At 31.1% G+C, this 22,298-nt stretch overlaps 1 protein-coding gene across 10 annotated transcripts in view; it reads right to left on the reverse strand.

Annotated features, from left to right (window-relative positions):
* Positions 1 to 961: 961 nt before the first annotated feature.
* The window catches only part of LOC148604577 (protocadherin-11 X-linked-like), a 76,462-nt gene continuing 55,125 nt past the window's right edge, over positions 962 to 22,298 (reverse strand). For 6 of the 10 annotated variants that reach the window (XM_088549046.1, XM_088549043.1, XM_088549045.1 and 3 more), the window contains 5 exons: positions 8,279 to 10,980; positions 5,825 to 5,896; positions 3,431 to 3,551; positions 2,611 to 3,014; positions 962 to 2,254 (listed from right to left, as the gene is read on the reverse strand). In XM_088549046.1, coding sequence (XP_088405172.1) covers positions 2,779 to 3,014; positions 3,431 to 3,551; positions 5,825 to 5,896; positions 8,279 to 10,939 — 3,090 coding nt within the window. In that variant the 5' untranslated portion in view covers positions 10,940 to 10,980 and the 3' untranslated portion in view covers positions 962 to 2,254; positions 2,611 to 2,778. Of the gene's footprint in view, positions 2,255 to 2,610; positions 3,015 to 3,430; positions 3,552 to 5,824; positions 5,897 to 8,278; positions 10,981 to 14,426; positions 14,663 to 15,766; positions 15,856 to 21,558; positions 21,852 to 22,298 lie in introns of those variants that run through there. The other 4 variants (XM_088549050.1, XM_088549051.1, XM_088549052.1 and 1 more) reach the window with 4 other exon arrangements.

Genomic DNA, 22,298 nt, shown 5'->3' on the forward strand with positions numbered 1-22,298 from the left:
AGGTCTGGACACTAGAGTGGACAATGACCAAAGCGTGGTTTTAATAGAGAGTCAACAATCAGGTCGTACCAAATAATGAAGTTAGTTTGCCTGGTCAACAAATTTTGCTCAAATGAAAACTAATTTTGACAATAGCATAAAGGTTGATTTTGTTTGTTAAATTGAAAGTTAATTAAGTGATCGCTGTATGAATTGTAAAAGGGGTAGTATGACCTTTAATATGGTGACCTGCCCACAAGTGCAAGCGGTGCGTAGTAATTGGAAGCCTTTCTGCCTCCAGAAAGGACAGTTTACTAATTCATTATGAAAAATCAAGGTATCTCATTTCAAAGGTAACAAATTTGTTTGCTTGCAGGTCCTTACCGTTTCCTCCATAATCAGATGCTATATACCGCAAGTTTCTTAAGCAGTGCAACTACCAGAATATGCGAGGTTTTTTTAATTGGCATACTGGGTGCTTTAGCTAGAGTTAATAATTATTTTCATCTTTTCACTGATTTGGTAATAGTTAAAACAAATAAACCTCTTAAGGTTGAGTCCCTAAGGATATCTGAAGGTTCCTTAAGTTTTGTTTGTTTTGTAATGTTAAGCTTCATTTAGACTCTTTGACAATATGTATAGTGTTTACTGCTTTATTTTGTTTTTGCTATGCATATAAATTTATAGATTCCACCATTTTTTTTCATGGGATGACATGTATCCTTTCTATTCATCACTCCTATCATTTCAGCAGTGGTTCAAATTTACTTTCTTGAATGATAGGTCCACAAGAAGAAAGTGAAATGTCTCAATAATTGTCAAGAATGACAGGTCTGTGACCTGAAAATTCAATGGTCCTGCATCAGAACTTGGGGTTCAGGACCATGGACTAGCACGAATTTGAACCCAACTTCATTAACAGGGTTATTAAAACCCCATTTTTGTAAGACTGGGCAGGGAAAAACCAAAATACACATAAAAATAGGTTTTCTAACATTTATTTTCTCTCAAAATATAGATATTGATGATGGCTTCCAGGAAAGAAATAAATACATTACATTTGTAGAAAACATACTCAGATCTTATAAATGCATCACAAAAATATGATATTTAGTTTCTATAGCTTTCACATCAGATACACATTCTATTGCTGCTGTACAATACCTTCAAATACTGTTTCAAAACATTTCTTTTCAAACAACTCCAAGAAAACTGTTAAAATATAATCTAGAATATATGTATGAGGAATGAAATTGTCCATTCTCTACATAAGTCAAAATAATTTAAAGAAAAAAAAAATTGTTTGCTTTATTCAAATTCGAAGTATTTGGAATATACTAATTTGGATTTCATGTAAAAACAAGCAGCCTAATATGTTAAACTTTGGAAGCTCTTCCAGGAAATTGTAAAAACAGATGGAATGTTATCATTTCCTTTTCTTCTTAATTACATTAGTAGCACCTTCACAAAGGAAATATAGCACCACAATTATGTCTAAGAAACATATGCTATTTATATCAGTCACCTTGACCTTGATTATGGCAACTTTAGGTGTGCTCTATTAATAGCAGAACACACATTGAAGACATTAGACAAAAAATGTGATAATTTCAGTTTTACAAACAATGAAACCCATTTCTTGATGGAAGAATCATACAATTGTCGCATATTCACATTATAAGAAAAAAAAAATGAACAAAATATAACAAAATAATGAGATTCATTCAAGTTTTGTGTCACAATATACATATATTACCATGGATTTCTTTATAAATGATATAAAATGGAAGACCTTTTCTTGTGATAAAAATCTATTTGCAAAACTTATAAAATGCCTTTCTTGTAAAATGGTAAAGAGAAAGTTATTCAAATTACTAGTATAAAAAGTTGCATCAATATTCTCTTTATAGACTCAAATAGTCGGTGAATAAGACAAAAATCCACATTTGATACACTTTTATCTGCATAATAAATAATTAACCTAAAAATTTGTTTCATATCAAATAAAAAAGTAAAAAAATTCAATTTTTGTCTTTACTCAGTCATTACAAAAATATATAATTTAGCTCATGCTAGCAAAATAAATAAATGCATTTAAAATACCAGAAAGAATCACCTTATCTTCCCTGTCTCAAGTATTAGTATGCAGAATATAAAAAAAAATCTCAGCATTTCATGCAAAGTTGATAATGAAAATTTACAGCATAAAACAAGTCAACAACAAAAGATAAATACAGTCTTAGTGACTAGCTTTGGTCCGGTCTTGACTCTCCGCCTAAAAATAAAATAAAAGGGACACAATTATAAAGGTTTCTATAAATAAAACAAGTACATGTAAAATTAGTCAAATTAATCTTTCTATTCTTTTTCTAAAGATTTATTTAAAAAACAAACAAACCTCAATTCTCTTAAATATGTAAGCTTATTATTCATGAGCACAAAAAAAAAATGGCATTGATCAATATAACATCTTGATTTATTTATTTATCTATACAAATTTGAGTAAAAGTAATGAACTAACGGCCTTTAAATATGTGACCAATTCTAAAGAATCCATGCTTTACTAATACAATTCTTTACTTTGAATGAAGGTTAAAACAAAATTAGTTATAAAATAAGTGTAGAACTTACCAAGGCCTGTGAAATGTCTAAGCTACATCTTTATCTCACATAACATTGTCTCTGCTGCCTGAACACTACCATCACCATGGCACCAATAACATTGTCTGGACGGTTTATAAAATTCTGAACACATATTTCACATTTTGATTGCAAGAAGTCCTATTGGAATGCCATCCACTAAACATATGATGGCGACCACTCATCAGATTGTGGTCTGTCCGGTAGCTGGTGATTGTCCTTCCTTGTAGAGGAATTGAGTCTGTGTTTTCTTTCGAAAGTTTCTCGTGGAGTTAAACCACCACTTTTAGCACTATTGGAATAATTGTCAGAGTAAGGACGATTTTGTCGTCCATCGAACGGACTGGAACATTTAACAAAGTCTCTGTTATTGTATCCAAATGCTCTACTGTCATCTGTAATAGATAGGACAAAGGCCATAGTAAGGTTAGAGGTCACTAAATTATTCTTCATAGTGATGAATATCTAAGAATTTAAATTAAAAGTACTTGAAACTTACTTATTTTCGAAAGCTTTTTATTTCTGCCAATTTTGAATGTAAGAAAATCTGTGTCAATCAACCGCTGTAAATAGGTTTCTTTATTGTATAATTGTTAGTACCGAAATTGGATTGATATTCTAAATAGAAAAAAAAAAGGTTTACAGTAATATGAAATGGGAGAAGCTTGAACATTCAAAGTTTTTAAACCAGTGCAGCTGGAAAAAACAAATAGCTATACATAGATGAAGGTTCTATATATCTTATTAATGCTTATATGTAAGGTCAAGAATCAAAGGTGAAGAGTTCTGACTACATTTTAACATGAAGTACCTGGATTAGCACTATTTGGCATATCAGATTCACTGCCTCCCCGTCCACTATCACTACCGATAGTCTCTGCTGAAGTATCACTACCTGTGTCATGTGACCTTTGTAAATTTTTCACATGTATCTGAAAAATGAATGTTAAGAAATATATTTCACTGTTTAGTTTTGGTTTCAATTTGTTGTTCGTTAGGAAAAACAGTTTTATGGTCATATTGAATTTCTGATAAGGTGAAATCCATATTCATATTTATTATATTGAGTAAATTAATAGTTAACCATTATTTGTTTTATATTTGTTTTCATAGGAAAAAATCTAATTAGAAGACATCTAATGATCCTCATTTCCACCTTTTTTTTAATATATAATTTGGAATAATAGTTTGATTCACCACTGAGGAATGGTTTCAATTCACTGATACAGTAACACTTTTGTTTTATACTGAAGAAAAACTAGCCATATTGGACACTAAATTATCTGGCCTGGTGTTGGTCAGTCAACCTCAAATATTTATAATCTGTTTTATGGACTAGGAGAAAATTACTAAGACAGATGGAGTATTGTTAGATTCTGACAGTTAGTATTTTTATATCTCCAAAGCATGGGGTCAATCTTGGGGCTTAGGTGAGACATATTTTTTACACACTGTAAATGTCATTTTTTCTTTTTTGAAATGGTATACTAGTGGTCACAGTATGAAATTTCACCTTTGATGGCTTTATTAGGACTCAATAATGCTCTATGAATGAAAAAAGGAACATAACTTCAGTAAATTATCGAGAAAGGAATCTCACACAAATTTGAAATGTGACAAAAAATTACAATTATTAGCAATTGACCATATCAGGCATTCATCAGTCTGATATTTAACTGTACCTCAACCTGTAATTGAGTACTGATATAGCGATTATTATATAGAAGTCAAAAACATGGATAAGACAGGGTGCTGTTAAAATAAACCCCTTATTACCCAGAACCTGTGAGGGTGTCAGACAAGGTGCTGATAATCAGACCCACTTTTGTTAACCCTGACACTTTCCTTGTGAAAAATATCAAGTTTTGTCTGAAATTTTAACAATCACAATCTGATGAATCATGAGATACTGGGTAGTTATCTCCCCTGACTGGTCAATTTCACCCCCAGGACAAAATGTACCTTTCACAAACCGTCAACATCAGTTACCAACTGATTGGGTGGACAAAAGAAAGAAAACATGGCCATTAATGAAATTTCTACTACAAAGGTGTAACAAGATGACATGACCTGATAACTTTGTAAGAAGTTGTCCATTACTTGTATGTATTTATGTCAAATTCGGTCATTTACAAGTAAACACCTTAGATATACCCCAAGATAAATGTCCGTTTTGAAAAATTATGGAGCTGATGTTTTCAATTCATTAATACTTTTATGTGATTACGTTAAAACACCAAGTGACACTGATGGGATTTAAACAAAATTTAGAAAATTCCATTCAGTGATGATAACAGTCATTATACAACACCAGTGATTAGCACAACTACACAGGCAAAATTATGTCACATGATTTTCACCACAATCGAGCAAAAAAACTTTGTGACAAGAGTTCACGTGAAATTCAGGTGAACTGAGCTTTCACATGAAATTCACGTAATTGTTCACATGCAATTTGTGTTAAGTGAATTTCAAGTGAAAATCATGTTAAATTCATGTGAAGTTCATGTGAATTTCATATGAAGCCCGATTAACATGAATTTCACATGAAAAAAAAAAAAAAAAAAAATATATATATATATATATATATATATATATATATATATATGTGTGTGTGTGTGTGTGTGTGTGTGTGTGTGTGTGTGTGTGTGTGTGTATTTATGTTATTAAATTTTTGACTGCAATTGCTAAAAATGGTGTAAAACTGCATGACCTTTGACCCACTGACAGGTTGGACAGTCCCCATGTGCACCTGGGGTTTCCAATTTAAGATATAAAGATGGCAAATATAAGATTTATGTTTGTAAAGACCATAAATTGTTGACAAGTTATTTTTCTTCCCTTCATACACAGTTGATCAAGAAAACAATACAAGGTCTCTAATTAAATCAGACAGTTACAATACTTCAAATGGTCTTTTGTTGTTTCCTGGAAATTTTTATGTTAAAAAAACATAAAAAACACAAATGATTTTTACAACATAGACAATCACCAAAAAAAATTTGGAACTATTTAAAGACTTTGCAAAGTTTTTTTCCTCTCATTGTTTTTATTTTTTTTTTTGTATCCCTAGGTCTCATGCTTGGAAGATAAGCAATTCAATCAACATCTATTTGATTTGTGCAATAAAATCATATAGCATTATCATTCCCAGACCCCCACCCCCACCCCCCCAAATAAAAAGGAAGGATGGTAAATGCCATACCTGTTTTTCAGGTTGTATGAGAAACTGTTGGAATTGTAAGGAGTTATTCTTCCCTTGTCTGTCTATTTGATGCTGAAACAAAAAATTGAATGTTAAATTATATTTAACTTTAATGATTTGAAATGGCTTCAAATGCAGTGGGGTCAAATACATTAATCATTGATTTTCTCATGTTTTAATTAACTTTTTTTTTTTTTTAACGTTTTTGAGTACATTTTTTGGTCTTGCACGTTAATCGTTAATTGTCTGTCCATACTTTTATCATAAAACAAGGAAATATTGTTAATTCCTTAAAACTCAAAACAAGCAATAAATCATTGAAGTGAACGGCTCATCACTTTCATGGATTTGACAAAATATCTGTCAATCACTTCTACACTAAAAAACATGTATAAAATGACATATATTGACACCTTTATGATCTATTGTCAGAGATATCGATAAAAATCAGACTTATCTGGCTGATATTAATAAAATAATTAAGTTTTTGCGGTTTTATAGAATGTCATGATAATACAGATAATTGATAAAGTGCTACAAATTATCTTGTATTTTTAAAAATCAATGAAATCCCATGAAACTTTTAAAGTCTCTTTCTATTTTGCTTCCTTCACAACAGTTTTTCTTTCATTTTGAACCAAAATATTAATCAGCATTATTTCAGATGATTACTTTCGGTTTCTGCCATGTAAAAATTAATTTCTTGATCTTCTATATGTACCCAATTCACTGTGATAAATAGGTTATTAGTTATACATCTAAGGCCACCACAAGTTTTGTTTTTTTGTTTTTTTTTTAAGACCAGGGAAAATCAAACTAACAAGAAATAAATACAGTTTATACAAGTTCTCAATGGATTTAACCAATCAGAAATTGTAAAACATTTATTTGGTGAAATATTTATATAGAGGTTTAATATTTTGTTAAAATACCAAATATTTACCAGAGGAAATTGAATTGCATACAAGTTAAATTAGGAACCACTCGACAGTGAATGGAATGGAAAAAAGAAACATTGGTGGCATGAATATCTTTCTGGCTAATATTTGCCATAGAGAAATTCAAACAAAACTGAAAATATCATTTGGTCAAAATTTATCTTAAATTGACATTATAAATAGCCAATTTACGCCACTTTGGTAAAACCACTGAATAAGATGCTCAAATTTCAACTTGAAAGAGTTTTTAAAGTGTTAAGAGGAGACAAAAATACTAAACAGAAAATTGAAGACCATTATTTTGTTTGACACATTATTAAACTGAATTACAATCAAACATATTTTATTTTAAAGCATCTATGAAAAATTCTCAAACAATTACTCATAATGGGTCTTAAACCTAAATTATCAAATTGTCAAACAATAAAAAATGTATCAAATTTACAAAAAAAAATATGATTAAGTCTGTTCCTTATAAATACAAATAGTAAAACTTCCGAGTTTGGAGGGATCAGATGACCCATTTAAATCTCTAGAGCTCCTACATACTGATCAAAGTCGGAACCTATCATTGATAATTTGGTTCCCAGTCATTAACTGTATTCAGTTTAAACCAGAGACAATCAGTGGGTACAATTTGTGGTGACATTCTCAAAGAATAATTTATACAAAGTTCTAAAAAGGTGTACTACAATCAGACATCTAAAACAATAAGGTTCAAAGGTCCAATCTTATAACAGGGATTTATTAGTACTGAATGTTCCTACTCATATATTTAAATCTGAAGTAATCTTTAAAGATTTTAAAGATTTAGTTGATGAATATTCAGTTAAAAAAGATTTTTTAATTCCTATCTGTGACACTTTAAATGATAAAATGATTTCTGTCCATTATTGTTTAAGTTAATTCTATAAAGTGTTCACAACATCTTAGCCCTAAGAAAACTGCCCTTTGAATACTCAGTGATAAATTTAATCTGTTGGTTTATGGCAGGAAGATGTAATTAGTCAGTATAATTGGTGTAAAATTAATCAGGAAGGGATCAAGTAATTAGTTTCCATATCTATTCTAATTTCTAACTGCAATTAAAAATCATCTTTTTTTTGTTTTTCTAATTCAAGAAGAAAAATCTTTTTAGGGTATCAAATCATGGCTTTTATTGGTTTGTAAAGATTTTAATTTTTGAATTTATACCATGAAAACTCTTGGTACATGTACATGCACTCTCAATGTAAAATTTACTTCAAGTAAACTTCAGCTTCTTACAGAGTACATAATTTATATTTTGCAGAATTCATGACAGAAAATACAGTATTTTTAGATATTACATAAACAGTATCAGGTTTAATATAATAACCCTAAGTTTCAGTTTTATCTAAATGTTTTTATTAGCTCATTCAGAAATTTTCCATTCACAATTTTACCTATATTAAATTAATTGATATATAAATGCAGTATGCAGAATAAGCATTAGATACAATGAATACATTTATATTACTAAGATTATATAACTTACCTCCTTATCATCATAGGAATAACTTGATACATCAAAGGCATTATCAAACTCATCATCCAGTGAAAAACTCACTTCCTTTTTCTTCTTCTTTGTCATATCTCCGTGGTTAGGGTCATAGCTCACAGTCCCATTTACAAAAACATCTCCGTTAGCATTGGCTCGCATAACTTTCTCTCTACGAGATTGTTCCAAGAGTTTTTTGTCATTTCTCCTGAGAAGTATAATGATTGCAATAATAATGGCGGAGATCAGGGCAGTGAAAGCGATTACAACGGCTGAAATAATCACATATTTATTTCCTTGACTGTCTTTCACTGGTGAAACTACTGCCATATTGGCATACACCAGAACAATAAACACTTGCTGTATGGCTTCTCTTGGATTAACTCCCTTGTCTTTCACAGATATTGTGATGTGAAATACGGTATCCTCCTTAATCATAAGAGTACTTGCCAAAATAATCTGCCCCTTGTTATTAATGTCAAATATTTTCTGCTGGTTACCAGAAATAATTAAATAAACCAGTTCAGCATTGATACCCGAGTCTGCATCTGAGGCATTTATAGTAGCTATGACAGAACCTACGGGCTCAAGATATACAATGGACAAGGTTTTATTGTTATCATTAGGAAAATGGATGACTGGGGAATGGTCGTTCCCATCATCTATGAAAACTATAACACCACGTTGTGTTATTTTGGGTATGTTACCATGGTCACTAACTACAATTTTAAATCTATATTCACTCTGTACCTCTCTGTTCAGTCTCTGAGTTGTTGTAATAGTTCCATTAGGATGGACTAGAAATGGTTGAACATTCTCCTTGTCAACCATGGAGTATGTCAGTCTAGCATTTTCTCCTTCATCTAAATCAAAAGCAGTCAGCTTTCCAACCAAGGTTCCAGCATCTTTGTTCTCGAGTACATGGAAATTAAATCCACTAACATTGAATGTTGGAGCATTATCATTGACATCAGTGACATTAAGGACAATCGTAGCAGTTCCTGTGAGAGGACGTGAGCCAGAGTCAACAGCCAAAACACGAAATGTTACTCTAGGATTCATCTCACGATCAAATGTCTTTTTTGTTGTAATGACTCCAGTAATGTCATTAATATTGAAAGAGTTGACTCCATCAGAATGCAGGAAGTAACGAATGACGGCATTTTGGCTGGAGTCACAGTCTGAAGCTGTGACTTGCTTTACTGTTGTTCCAACGAGACTGTCCTCAGGAATTGATGCAAAATATGCATACTTGACATTAAACTTAGGGGTGCAGTCATTTTCATCAGCAAGCTGGACAATAAAATCTTCATGGGATGTCATTGGTGGATTGCCCTGATCTGTACAAGTCACAGTTACTGTGTGAGATGAAGTGATTTCACGGTCAAGCAACTGTTTGATTATCACAGCAAACTTTTTTGATTCTGAGGAAACAGACTGGAGATCAAATTTCTCATTATTGACTGAGCATGTAATTGTTCCAGCAGCACCGTTATCAGAGTCCTGTACATTGGCAATGGCTATGACTTTGCCAACTTTCTCTGATTCAGAGATATTGACAGTGTTTTCCCCTATGACTGGTACAAGATAACTAAATGAGATTTGAGGTGGATTATTGCCATCATCTTCTACACGGATTGTCACTAATGTCTGAGACCACTGTGGATCAGTTCCATGATCTACAGCATCTACATAAAACTTGTATGATTGTTTCTGTCCATAGTCAAAAGCTTGTTTCAGAGATACTTCTCCAGTTTCAGAGTTGAGCATGAAAATTTGTTTGATATTGTCCAGATTTGACTGTTGTGGTGAGAATCTGTAGAAGACCCTGCCATTTTCACCAATATCCTTGTCTGTTGCCAGTAACTGCAGTAAAGTATTCCCAACGCTAAAGTTTTCCTTCACTGAGATATTGTAATCTGACTGAAACTCTGGTTTGTTGTCATTTACATCAATGACTTTGACATCAACGGTCATTGTACCAATATGTGGTGGATTACCGCCATCTTTAGCCATGACATGGAATTGATAGAAATCATTGACCTCTCGGTCTAGTTTCTGTTTTAGTTCTACTTTCAGTATAAAGCTCTGGTCTGGATTTCTTTCTACCTTCAAAGCGAAAGTACCGTTTTGAGAAGATATTTCATATGACTGTATGGAGTTGATGCCTACATCTTTATCTTGAGCACTGTCTAAAGAGTATAATGTTCCAATGCTGTCATCTTCACTTACTTCCAGGGTATCAGTAGGCTGAGTAAAAGTAGGAACATTATCATTAACGTCATCTACAGAAATTTCAACTGTGTAGAGGATAAAGAATGTGGATGATTTAGAAGAGACAGCAACATCAAATTTAATCACACACGTTTCCTGAAGTTTACAAGTTTCCTCTCTGTCAATCACAGTTTTTGTTTGAACATCTCCCGAGTCTAAATTAACTTCAAATAAATTGGCATTGTTGCCACTGTTTTCAACATATTTATATTGAAGTTCCTGATTCGAGTAATTGGAGGAGAGTTCACCAGTTATTGCAATATTCCCAACAACAGTACCAGTTGGTTTTCCTTCATCCATTGAAAATTTCAGTGTTGAGCACTGAATAGTTGTCACAGATAAACATACAAAGATTGTCACAACTAAACACTTCATGGCAGTCATCTTGAAATTCTGTTTCTATTCTAGTCCTTCATTTGATGAATCTGTAAAATACAGAAGAAAACACCCATAAATATAAGAATTAAGGTTCATATCACAGAAAACAGATCAAGCATACTTAAATATTAAGTCTTACAGCAAAATAACCCTTATACTAACTTTTCTGGTCATAAGTTCACATAACTTAAATCCATATTAAAATCAAGATGTAAATCTTTTGTCATGCTGTGCATCCTTTTGACTGTTTAAGACCTGCCTACAGACTTTTAATATGACAAAAGACTAATATCTCAGATAAGGCAGAGACTATCGAATATATACACCATAGTAATGCCTTTATCTTTGACCACAGGGGAAAGCAGCAAAAAATAAACTCAGATAACCTTGCATAGGCTTAGGTTGGGTAATTCCTATTGAAATCAACTAATGATGGGTGATATCTTTATTTCATGCTGAAGAAAAAAGACAGCAATCGGTCAAATCATTATACAATTTACGTAAAGACATTACCAACTCAAGTGTCACCCATTACTGTACAATCTTGTATCTTTAAATGAAAATTATAACTATTGTATCCTTTTTAAGACCATTTACTGAAAAATTTTATGGCTCCATTTAGTAATATTTTACTTCACAACACATGCAAATTTATTTTTGAAGATGTTGAAGTGCTGTAACAGCTACAAATGATTTCCTGTCATTTCACATTTTTTTAAACTTAATATCTTTTTTCCCTTTTCAACACATTTCAATGCTACTGAACAGAATATACTGTTCAAAGATAATTTTAAAGTATTCATTTTCTCAGTTATCTATGTGGTGATATAGCCATAATCAAGTCAATGTCATGCAAGTTCAGTTAACTTGATAACAGTTGTCAAAACTACACAAGTTTCTTTTCACAAAATATCAGTTCTAAAGCATAGAACATAAACAGAGAAACAGTCTGTAAACAGATTTAATTCAAGAAATTACCATCATGAATTTGAAAACCCAACTTATAGTCAGACTATACCCCATATTAACTTAAATTTAATCTAGAAAAAAAATCACAACCGTTAACAAGTTTTTAGAAGTGTATACCTTACCACAACACAATGTATTCCAACTTTCTCTCAGGTAAAAATATTCAATATTCAAAACAAATAAAATCACCATTATTAATTAATTTAGGACTGGTAGCCTGTCAGAGGGAACAGTAGAAAATTAATGATATTTAATGTTCGTCATTTCCATCTGCCTCATATATATTGCCCAGAGGACTGTTTGAAAAATGATTTACAAATCACACAAGCCTTCAATGAGGCCAGGCTTCAGAAGGGATTGTAGTAATTTACATACAGTGCGACAGAACTATTGTTTTATGGATGATGTAGTAAAATGAAATAATCTAAATTAATTTAGGTGTCAACATGTCACATGATCTTCCTTGTGTGTTTTACCAGATTGAATCATAATGAGATATAGTATAAAAACACCTACTATAAATATCACCATTCCTTTTTTTTTTTTTTTCATTTTGTATCAACAGGAAGGCATGGAGCTTAAACCAATAATGTGTACTTTGAAACTTAATATGGAATCACACACAATTAGCCTAATTTCTTTCTTCAAATTATAGACAAATTATGTTAAGGCCTCTACATAAAATTACCTTTTAAAAAATCTGCAAGGAAACATGAAACAAAAAGGAAGCGAAATTATAACAGAAGTTAAACATTCAGCATTATTTATCAGGCTTAACATACCAGAACTTTCCAGTTTTAACATATATACTCCACAGCAATTTAAACGTTTGTGAAAAGACTAAAAAATATGTCTAAAAACCAAGAGCAGATTTTATCTGCCCAGCTGGGTACGGTGACAGTTATTCAAAACCCAAGCCATTCAACTTTTCAAACACTTAAAGAATTACAGATGAATTCACTTTCCTCAGTCATGATCAGTCTGATTAATCCTATTACAATTTTATTTTCACACTTTTCCCACAATGGAATAAAATATACACACACTGAGTGTGAATAATACATCCATTTCACACATGGATATTTTGTTGATATTAATCCCATGTCAAGTTTTTATATCATTAAAATCATGATTAGAGATTATGATAATCCTGATCATGATCATTATAAAGGATTAAAAGGGAGATAATCCAACTAATCTGTATGTCTTCCTCGGTTTCAAAAGTCTTCTGACACTCAAATAGACAAAATAAATATTTACTTGCTAGCTTCAGAAACCATCAAATAAAAAAATAAAATCTTCATTAAGAAGAAAAATTATGCAATTTAAATGAAACACTAAATCCTGCTTGGAAATTCAGAAGTAAACCAAGTATTTACAATTACTTACTTTGTAAGGAGTTAAATAAAAAATTCCAAGTATATGTAGCTCAAAATAGTAACTTTTACAAAAAGAACTGAATTCAGGAGAGCTAGCCAACACAAATCCTAGGCCATAAATATTATCTCAAAAACTGAGCCAGAAGTATGGCTCAAAAGACTGTTTATCATCTCACAATGAGGTGTTATTAACTTGATATCATTCACCTAATTCAAACTTCCCTATCAAATCTATGGTCAGAAAAGGTTGTGTTTAGATCATTTATAACATTCCTGTCACCACAGAACATCTACAGACAAAAGACTACCATAACTGTCCATATTTACCCAAACAGATATCTCTTCTAAGGATAAGGAGAGCTATCGAAATTAAACATTGCAATTGAACTAACTTTAAATACCCAGTGCCCACCTCGCTGGACACATCGACATTTAATCTAAGTCTATACTTTCCAATTTAAATATTAGTTCGGATTCTATTTTCTATTTGATTTTCCTTAATGAGCAAACTGAAGATCAGTGAAATTCGTAAACTTAAGCGTAAACATATACACAAGGAAACGACAAGTGGGTCCCTTCATGATCCATCAAGTGGCTCTTGTGGCACTTGATTTAAATGGCAGCTACGTTCTAATTGATACTTATATGACAATATAGTGACCAGTTTGTGTATATAATTGATATTCAGTGTCCAGTGCCAACTATTCTCAGTCAATCTCTGTTTGCTGTAAACATAAACAATCTGATTTCTAATAAACTTGTCAACGAGGATTGTTCTGTCCTTTCATCCTATAGATATCTGGGATATTCTTGTTACCTGAATCAGGGACAAAGTTTTTAGATTAAAGGTCAAATATTTCAATTTTCCCTCCATTTAATTTTGTTTTTCAAATTGCCTCAATTCTTATCATTTTTCTAGATTTATAAATCAAACAGTTTTTTCTTAAGCTGTCCACTTACTTACGAACAATACAAACAAACAACTCATGTCTCCTTATTACTAAAGCATAGAAAAATTAAACTTTTCAACTTTTGTGATACCTTGAAAAAATTAAAATATAATATAGTTTGGATATTGCCACTGAATTCCATTAATGTAACTAAAAAAGGAAAAAAAAAGAGGAGGGAATAAAAAATAAACTTACATACTCCGAAAATTTTAAATATCCAAAATATAATAAACTATCTTAAATTAAAATCCATATTATAGTTCAGAGCACATAAACTATCTGTATTCCTTCCATACATCCACTGTCAATTGTTCAGCTAATTAATAATAATGTCCACTCCTCTCGACAGGTAACATTCAATTTAACATATCTAGTCCTCTGCTTGTTACTCTGTATTATACCTGGTGAGATCAAACAATTATCCTCAATAGGGGCTGATAAGATAGACCTTAGAGATCAATGACTATATCCCAGATACTGCAGTAATTCAATTAATTCCTTATTGTTCCAATACTGTGGAAAAGACTGATAGTTGCTACTCATATCAAATAAAACTGTTGTAGGTGAAAACTAAAGAAAATCGTTTTTCTACTGTGATGGGCCATAATTCATGAAGGTTTTGACATGGTCTATTGTCAAGGGTCTGTCATCAGGTTAAAAATGATGTGTTATTGAGGACTCTGTGTACAGTTTATTTGGCTCTCATTTTTATTTGGTAACAAACATGGCATTCAATCTTTATCACATCACATCATTTATTTTCCCACATTCATTGTAGGAATATTAATTTAACAAAATAAATTTCTAAAATGGTTAAAATGTCATGAAAAAAATTGGGAAGAGATACTGGTAACTGAAAAAAATCCTATGGGAAAAATTGTATTTTTCTGACAATATATAAAGAAGTACGGATGCAAAATATCATCAATCTTTTAATTTGATCAAAATCATGTCACTGCCTTCTTTTTCTTTTTTTTAATTGCAGTAGTTACTTAAATCTTCTTTCTTTCTCAAAATATTGTTTAATAAAAATAAGATAAATTATATTCATTAACTTCAAGCCATCTGTGTACCATATTAAACACTTAAATTGTGAATGGATCTAAATGATAATTGTTCAATATCTGGTGATAGAAGTATTGATTTGGATCAGTAAATGAATCCATTTAATGAATTAGTCACTCTGTCCACCTAAAACTGCATTTAATATACTTGCATAACAAGTAGTAATACTGTTTCAATTTTCAACAAGAGTTTCATTCAAAACTGAAAATTTACTTTTTCAAATCCAGACTCTGTTTTTTTTTTTACTTAACACATGCAGAACTGTAAACTTAATTACTTTCACTGATTTTCAAAGATTATCTGATTAAAATAATTCACAGTTCTCAACCAATTTTCCTGCTCTATAAACAAAAGTCTACAATTGTTAAGGCTCAAAATCAGACACATTTAAAATTTTTAATCAAGATACTTTACATGCAAGCTAGAGAACAAAAAAGCCTAAAATTACAATTACTCAAATGAAAGCCTACCTTCTGGATCCAAGAGTAGAAAAAATCATGCTACACCCAAACTGAATAGAGTTCGAAAATAAAACCATGGCATGTGTAATAAACTTTACATACACAAAACAATTAAGTCTTTATGACATTTTAATGAATTACAAGTGTATAACAGTTTTAATTATGCCAGCCATTAATCATAATCATAATTCATAAACTAGACAAGAAGTTGGTACTGTGTGAATACAAACTAGTTACAATAGTAAACACAAGTTTAATATGAAAGTTGATGCTAGTTACATAACATTTGTTTACCTTTTAATAAAATTGGAATGAATTTTTCCAGTGAAATTCTTTGCAAATTTACTGTGTGTATAAAATGGAACAAGTTTAAATTATGATGGTGCCAGTTCAATTAAATGGCAAACATACAAGACATTCAGAATTAAAATTTGATTTAGTGGCTAATAATATCAAATTTGACAATCAAAATAAGAGTCTACTAAATGTGCCTTGCCCACTGATGCTGCCCGCAAAATAAGACATACAAAATAAATTTATTTTGTGTAGGAGTCTTGGTCCTGAAACCTGTAATGATTTTGACAACTTACATTTAATGTTTCACAGCTTTAGTTTTAATTCCTTTAAAATCAACTTTTTCCCACTTTATAAATTCATGCCATGAAGATGTTAAATTTCACAAATAACTGTAATAAACACAAACTAAATTGTGTTTATCCCAGAGCAAACATCCTCCCTGCTATAACAGATTTTATTTACTCATTGGTTTAGGTAAATAGTTGAGACCAGGGCCGAAACCTGACAATAACACCCTCAGATCAACAATAACCGACACAGAAATTTATCACCTAATCCTGATTTGAAATAATACTATTACTAAATACAGGATAAATATAGCAGATATGGTCTATAGTCCCCCCTCTTTTCATCAGTAGAAATCACAGATAACACAAAGCACTACATGTGAACAGATGGATATCACCTATCAAATTTAATCTCTTCCTTTTGTTCATGTTCTGTTAGATCTTACTATGACCTTTTGTTCTGAGTTTCTGTGATTAGCAAAGGTGTTCAATTTCCACTTGATATCTCACAGAGAAAACTCAGAGCTCTGTGAACTGTGGCAGGGCTGAGACAAATTAAGAATCATGGACCCTTTGCTGTGCACCTTTGGTCAACCAAATAGCCAGATGACCATCTTACAACCCGGCCAGCTCATAAAATATGAAAGGGTTGCTAATGATAAATTTTTATTCAAATTTAACATTTTTTTGTAATTAGAAATATCACACGATTAAAAAAATCAAGTTCAAATCAATGGTATGATTTGGAGCAGAATCTTCAATTCCTTATTCAAATTTTAACTGAAACATTGTCTTCAATAAATACACTTAGAGATAATAATGATGTACAAGTTATAACCAAATTAATATTTAATAGAAAATAGAACATTTAATTAATGATAGCTGCTGATCATGGCTGCATTAATGTCAGGCTATGAATATAGATTGTGGTTTGGGTCATTAGTTAGATCTTTACCGCCCTGCTGACCACATTAGGAGACAGAGGGCTAGTCATGATATATGTAAATCTGAACTTTTGGATCTCCCTGGGAAATTTGAATCATTATGGACACAATTTTTAAAAAAATTTCCCTAGATTAAGCCATCAGGCAAGTTCTTGATTTCTAAGTTAAGCAAGTTTATCTCTTTCATACCAATAACTGTTATAGGAAGAAGTTAAAACAAGACATCAGTTTGTCATTCATTTCCTGCTTCACTGAAGAAGTAAGAATATTTTGTTATTTTATTTATAATGCAAGTAGAAACAAAGATAGGACAGGAAAACGATGATGTTATCATTCATTTGACCTCTTGATATCAATTCTGTTCATAACATAACCAAAATTATTTCACAATTATATTCTCCCGTTACAATAGATATATTTTGTTTCAAAATCTTGTCATAAACACACAGAAGAGTTTAAAAGGAACGGTACATATTAAACCTATAATTACTACAATTCAATGAGATATGAAATGGAATACTATAATGAGATATTTTATTTTCTTGATTAAAATCTTTAATGTATGGATAACGTCTGTTAGTCTACCTAAATACCTGTTGAAAACATTGGAATTTTAATCAATTTAATAATGACCTATTACCAATTTTTATATATAAAGATAATTTTATTAGAATACATACTGAAAACACTATTACACCTGTCAATGTCCCAAAAATTTTCCATCCCCGTAAAATGAATTTGAAATAATAGGGTTGTGAAATAATACAAAAAATATGTATATATATTTTGTTAAGACCATAGATATAACATTTTAATTCATATCTTTATTAAACAAGCTAGGTTCTACATACCACAGGAACAAGTTAATCCCAAAGGTGAAAGATAAACTTTTAAAAATCTTCTCTTTTTTAACATTGGTCCAGTTTCAAGTTTTATTTTTAATCTCTCAGACACCAACTTCTTGAAAAGAAGATGTCAGTCAATGAATGTGAATTCCAGAACTACCTAAGAAGGACAAATAAGGATGATGATCATTATTTTAGCCAGTCCCTTACACAACCCTATTAGGTTTTAAGAGGGTGAAATGATTCCAGCCCAATATTGACACAACTTCTAAAGATTATCACACTTCATTGTGAGAGATGAAAGTTTTGTTTGTGTCAAAATTAACACAATGCTAAGTACCCCATCTAAACTGTTTACTGTACCGGTTGAAGGACCAGAAAACCTCGTCAAAAAATTTGGGAGATCTTTAACTACATAACTAGCTACGACTATTTGTACAAGTATCATATTTTTGTTTGATTGTGGATTAGAAACACAGGAGGCGCTAATGAGGCCAATTTTGCTACACTTTTTAAGAACACTTATTTAAATTGCTACCCAACACATTTTTGGAATGAGTAAACAAAATGTAAGGTCCCATGTCTCAACGACAATAATCGTCTCGGTTTCATGTAATAGACAGCACTTGCAATGAAAATAATCGATATGATTAAAGAAATTTCAGTTTACTTAAGTTTTTCAATTAAAATCAAATGCACTACATATAATTGAGTTACATTATGTACTTTTCAGTATTAATGACATAAAAATTTTCAATTTGATAATGTTATAGATACTATAATATTCTTCAATTTAAAATCAAACACTCAATACTGCTCACTCAAATATTTCATACATGTCTTTCTTGTACAAAATTTTGACATCTATAAATTTATGCAGGATTATTTAAAAATTTCAAAAATATCTTTTCTTAACTTGGATTCAACTTTGAAAAACAATTTCCCGCTCTTTTTGATAAGTAGTGTACATTTCAAATGTGTAAACAAAACATGCCATTTTTTTCTTTTTTTTTCTATTAGCAAACAAATGTATTAACTACAGTTCAAAAGGAACAGAGTGAAATACAAGATTTTCAAAGTTCATTAATTTTTCCACTGATTTTTATCATTTTAGAAAAAAAAACGATCAGAAGAAAAGATACAAATCTGTCCTAATTCAACTGACTGACTAATACAGTTTGTTTCTCTACAAAACCTATCATGCAATGATTGACTAATACCCTTTTGTTTTTATAAAAACCCTACAACAAAACGTTACACACATTACATGCGATAGTACACAATAACCATGTCAAAGCGTTTTCAAGGCTAGCAATCAATAGTTCTATATCAATACTCCATTGACCACAACATGGTGTCATGAACTCTATATAAGGTCTATTTAACTGATCAAAGTCCTGACACAAAGCCAGTGTAAGATACAAGCTGGAAACAAAGACTGTCTGCAACTTTTCAGAAACAATTGTAACTGATGACTTTAACTAAACAGATTTGTAAGGTATCCCCTTACTATACAAACCAAATTGGTTCATCTTACATTTAAACGTAGCTTGCCTATTAGCTGGCTTACCAAATCAGAGTATTTTTAAAATTATGTAACTTTTATATAAAATGCAATATTTCTCTTAGGTATAAATGATCTAACAGCAGCAGCTTGGCCTATGATATAATGCAGTTTTCAAAACCCATTTTATATCGATTGAAAAAAAAAAGCTAATACATAAATATGTACTTTATCAAAAAGAACAAAATAATCATCCAAAATCACAAATCAAACTGTTACATCAAACTAACAGAAATATGTACTCACTATTGTGACATTAAGGAAAATCTGAGCACAATGTTTCTTGTATATCATTATTATAAATCTTATGAAAACATGTGTTATCTTTATAATTCTGATTGCATTGTTTGAATACTATAATGACAGTTTTACATTCTTGAGATATCAGATTAGAGCCTGATATCCCACTCTCCCTCCGAAGGGGATTCCTGACACCCTGGAGATGAATACTCAATATATCACCATCAAGATTCATATTCTAGACCCAATTAAAACTGAAAGTTATATCCAGACTTTCACTTTTTACTGGAAAAACAGATAATAATTAGTTTTAATGCTTTATTCAAGACTTCAATATCTTATCATTTAATATATATATATGCTATAAATGAGTTATATGTTCTGATTAGAATCTGATACTCCTAAATAATGGGTGCTCCTTACACCCTCCACCAGCAGAGGGGAGATTGATAATTACCCAATTAGACCTACTGAGAATACATATATTTGCCTGACAGCTTGGTGACTGATGTTTGTATATGCAGTGCCAATAACTAATTATAAAGCTTATACAGGTGCTTAACTTAAATTCCTGACTAAAGATTGATGCTTCCTTTCCAGAGATTTGATTCCAAAGAGATTTTAAATGAAAATAGTACCTATGTCACATAAAGCACATGGTTATAATGTCATACAGTTAAAACATTAGGAAATAGGCTAAACTCAACTAGACTTTTGTCCAACCAGTACTCTGCCTTAGAAAAAAAGCAAGTTTCAGAGGGAAGTGTTGATTAAAAAAAAAACATATATGCATTTCCTGAAAATAGACTTTGAGCAAGACCTGCCTCATTCATATCATGACCATAATTGAATTTGTTTATAGTAAATTTTTAAAGCTGCCACAATACATCAGTCCAGGAGGGAGTTACTAGGAACTAACTGTTTAATGGTAACTTCCTACTAACACACATTACAACTGCCATAAAACAATCAGTACCCCAGGTTGTATTTTACACCCTGTCTAAGTATGGCATCATGTACCCTGCCATGTAAAACATTGTTTATAGCTAGTTCCTCCCTCCAAAACAATTAGGGGTAGTTACACAGTGACAGACAGAAAACATTGTTTATAGCTAGTTTCTTCCCTCTTCAGTAATTAGTGGTAGTAATGGACTGGTGACAGGACCATGTTGTGTCATTGAAGTGTCTGGGTATTACATGGCTGGTAACTTATGGTAGATAATGGAGGCATATGTATATGCTTTGTGTAGTAAAAAAAAAATTACCATAGAATCAATTAATAAATTAAAAAAATGTTAAATATATTACCTTCTCTCCAAAGATGAGGTTTTTGAAAAATTTTTACAGAAGAAATGGTAAAATGTGTGAGTCATAAATTCATGTGAAACCCTCATTATAAGTTAACCAAAGCACTTGTTATATAATTTTAGTTAATATAATTTTATTACACTAATCAAATACAATCTAAAACAAATCCTTCTTAATAACCTAAATACTGGAATATAATTTGAAATTTTTAGAGCATCTTTGCATTTTAATGTACATGACATCATGTTATATTAAATTAGTTTATGATTTCAATAGAAAAAAAATAGAAATTTGGTAAAATAGAATGTCATCCTACCTGCATTAAGATAAAGTCCTTCCAATTATCGCACAATCATAAAAATAACAAAATTTTCTGATTGTCAAATCAATCTAATCCATCCAATAGAAGCCCCTGTGGTGACAATTATCACATTACTAACACTTTAAACTATGTAACAAAATGATGACAATGTTCTACATCTGCTCAGATACACCAAAGGCTGAATCAAAAACTAGCTCTTTAGCTGCCATCCTATTCATTACCCCATACTTTTACATGCAAGCTCCTCCCACTCAAGTAAGGCTGAGAAATGCAAAATTCAGCATTACTTCTTTCATACAGCTTCATGTATTATTTTTCTTTAATATTCCTATGCAGCAGCAATTTATCCATAAAATATTTTTGTAAAACATAGATAAAAATGCAGAAAAAAACTTCACCGATTCATTCTTTTTACTACAAGTAGTCTCTAAACTTTTCATTAATAATTAGTAATTAACCAAATTAAAATTGATGAAAGGAAAAAGGTCAGTAGTAACAGCTATAGTAGGAAAATTCTCACAGATCTTAATTTAGGAATAAAATCTACAATATTGATATAGATATGTATATCATTAGATAAAGCTAATAAAACACTGATAGGAGAAAAATTACTCAGAATCTACAGGCTATGTTATCATTTAATATTTCTATCATATTACTACCAAGCTTTGAAGAAAAGAACATCAATTTGTCGACCTTTAACCCTAACATAGAAGCTGAGATAGCTATGATGA

The sequence above is a fragment of the Perna viridis genome, chromosome 10 (assembly GCF_037379345.1).
Source record: "Perna viridis isolate PV_CMFRI_1.1 ecotype Kerala chromosome 10, ASM3737934v1, whole genome shotgun sequence".
NCBI classification, from domain to species: domain Eukaryota; kingdom Metazoa; phylum Mollusca; class Bivalvia; order Mytilida; family Mytilidae; genus Perna; species Perna viridis.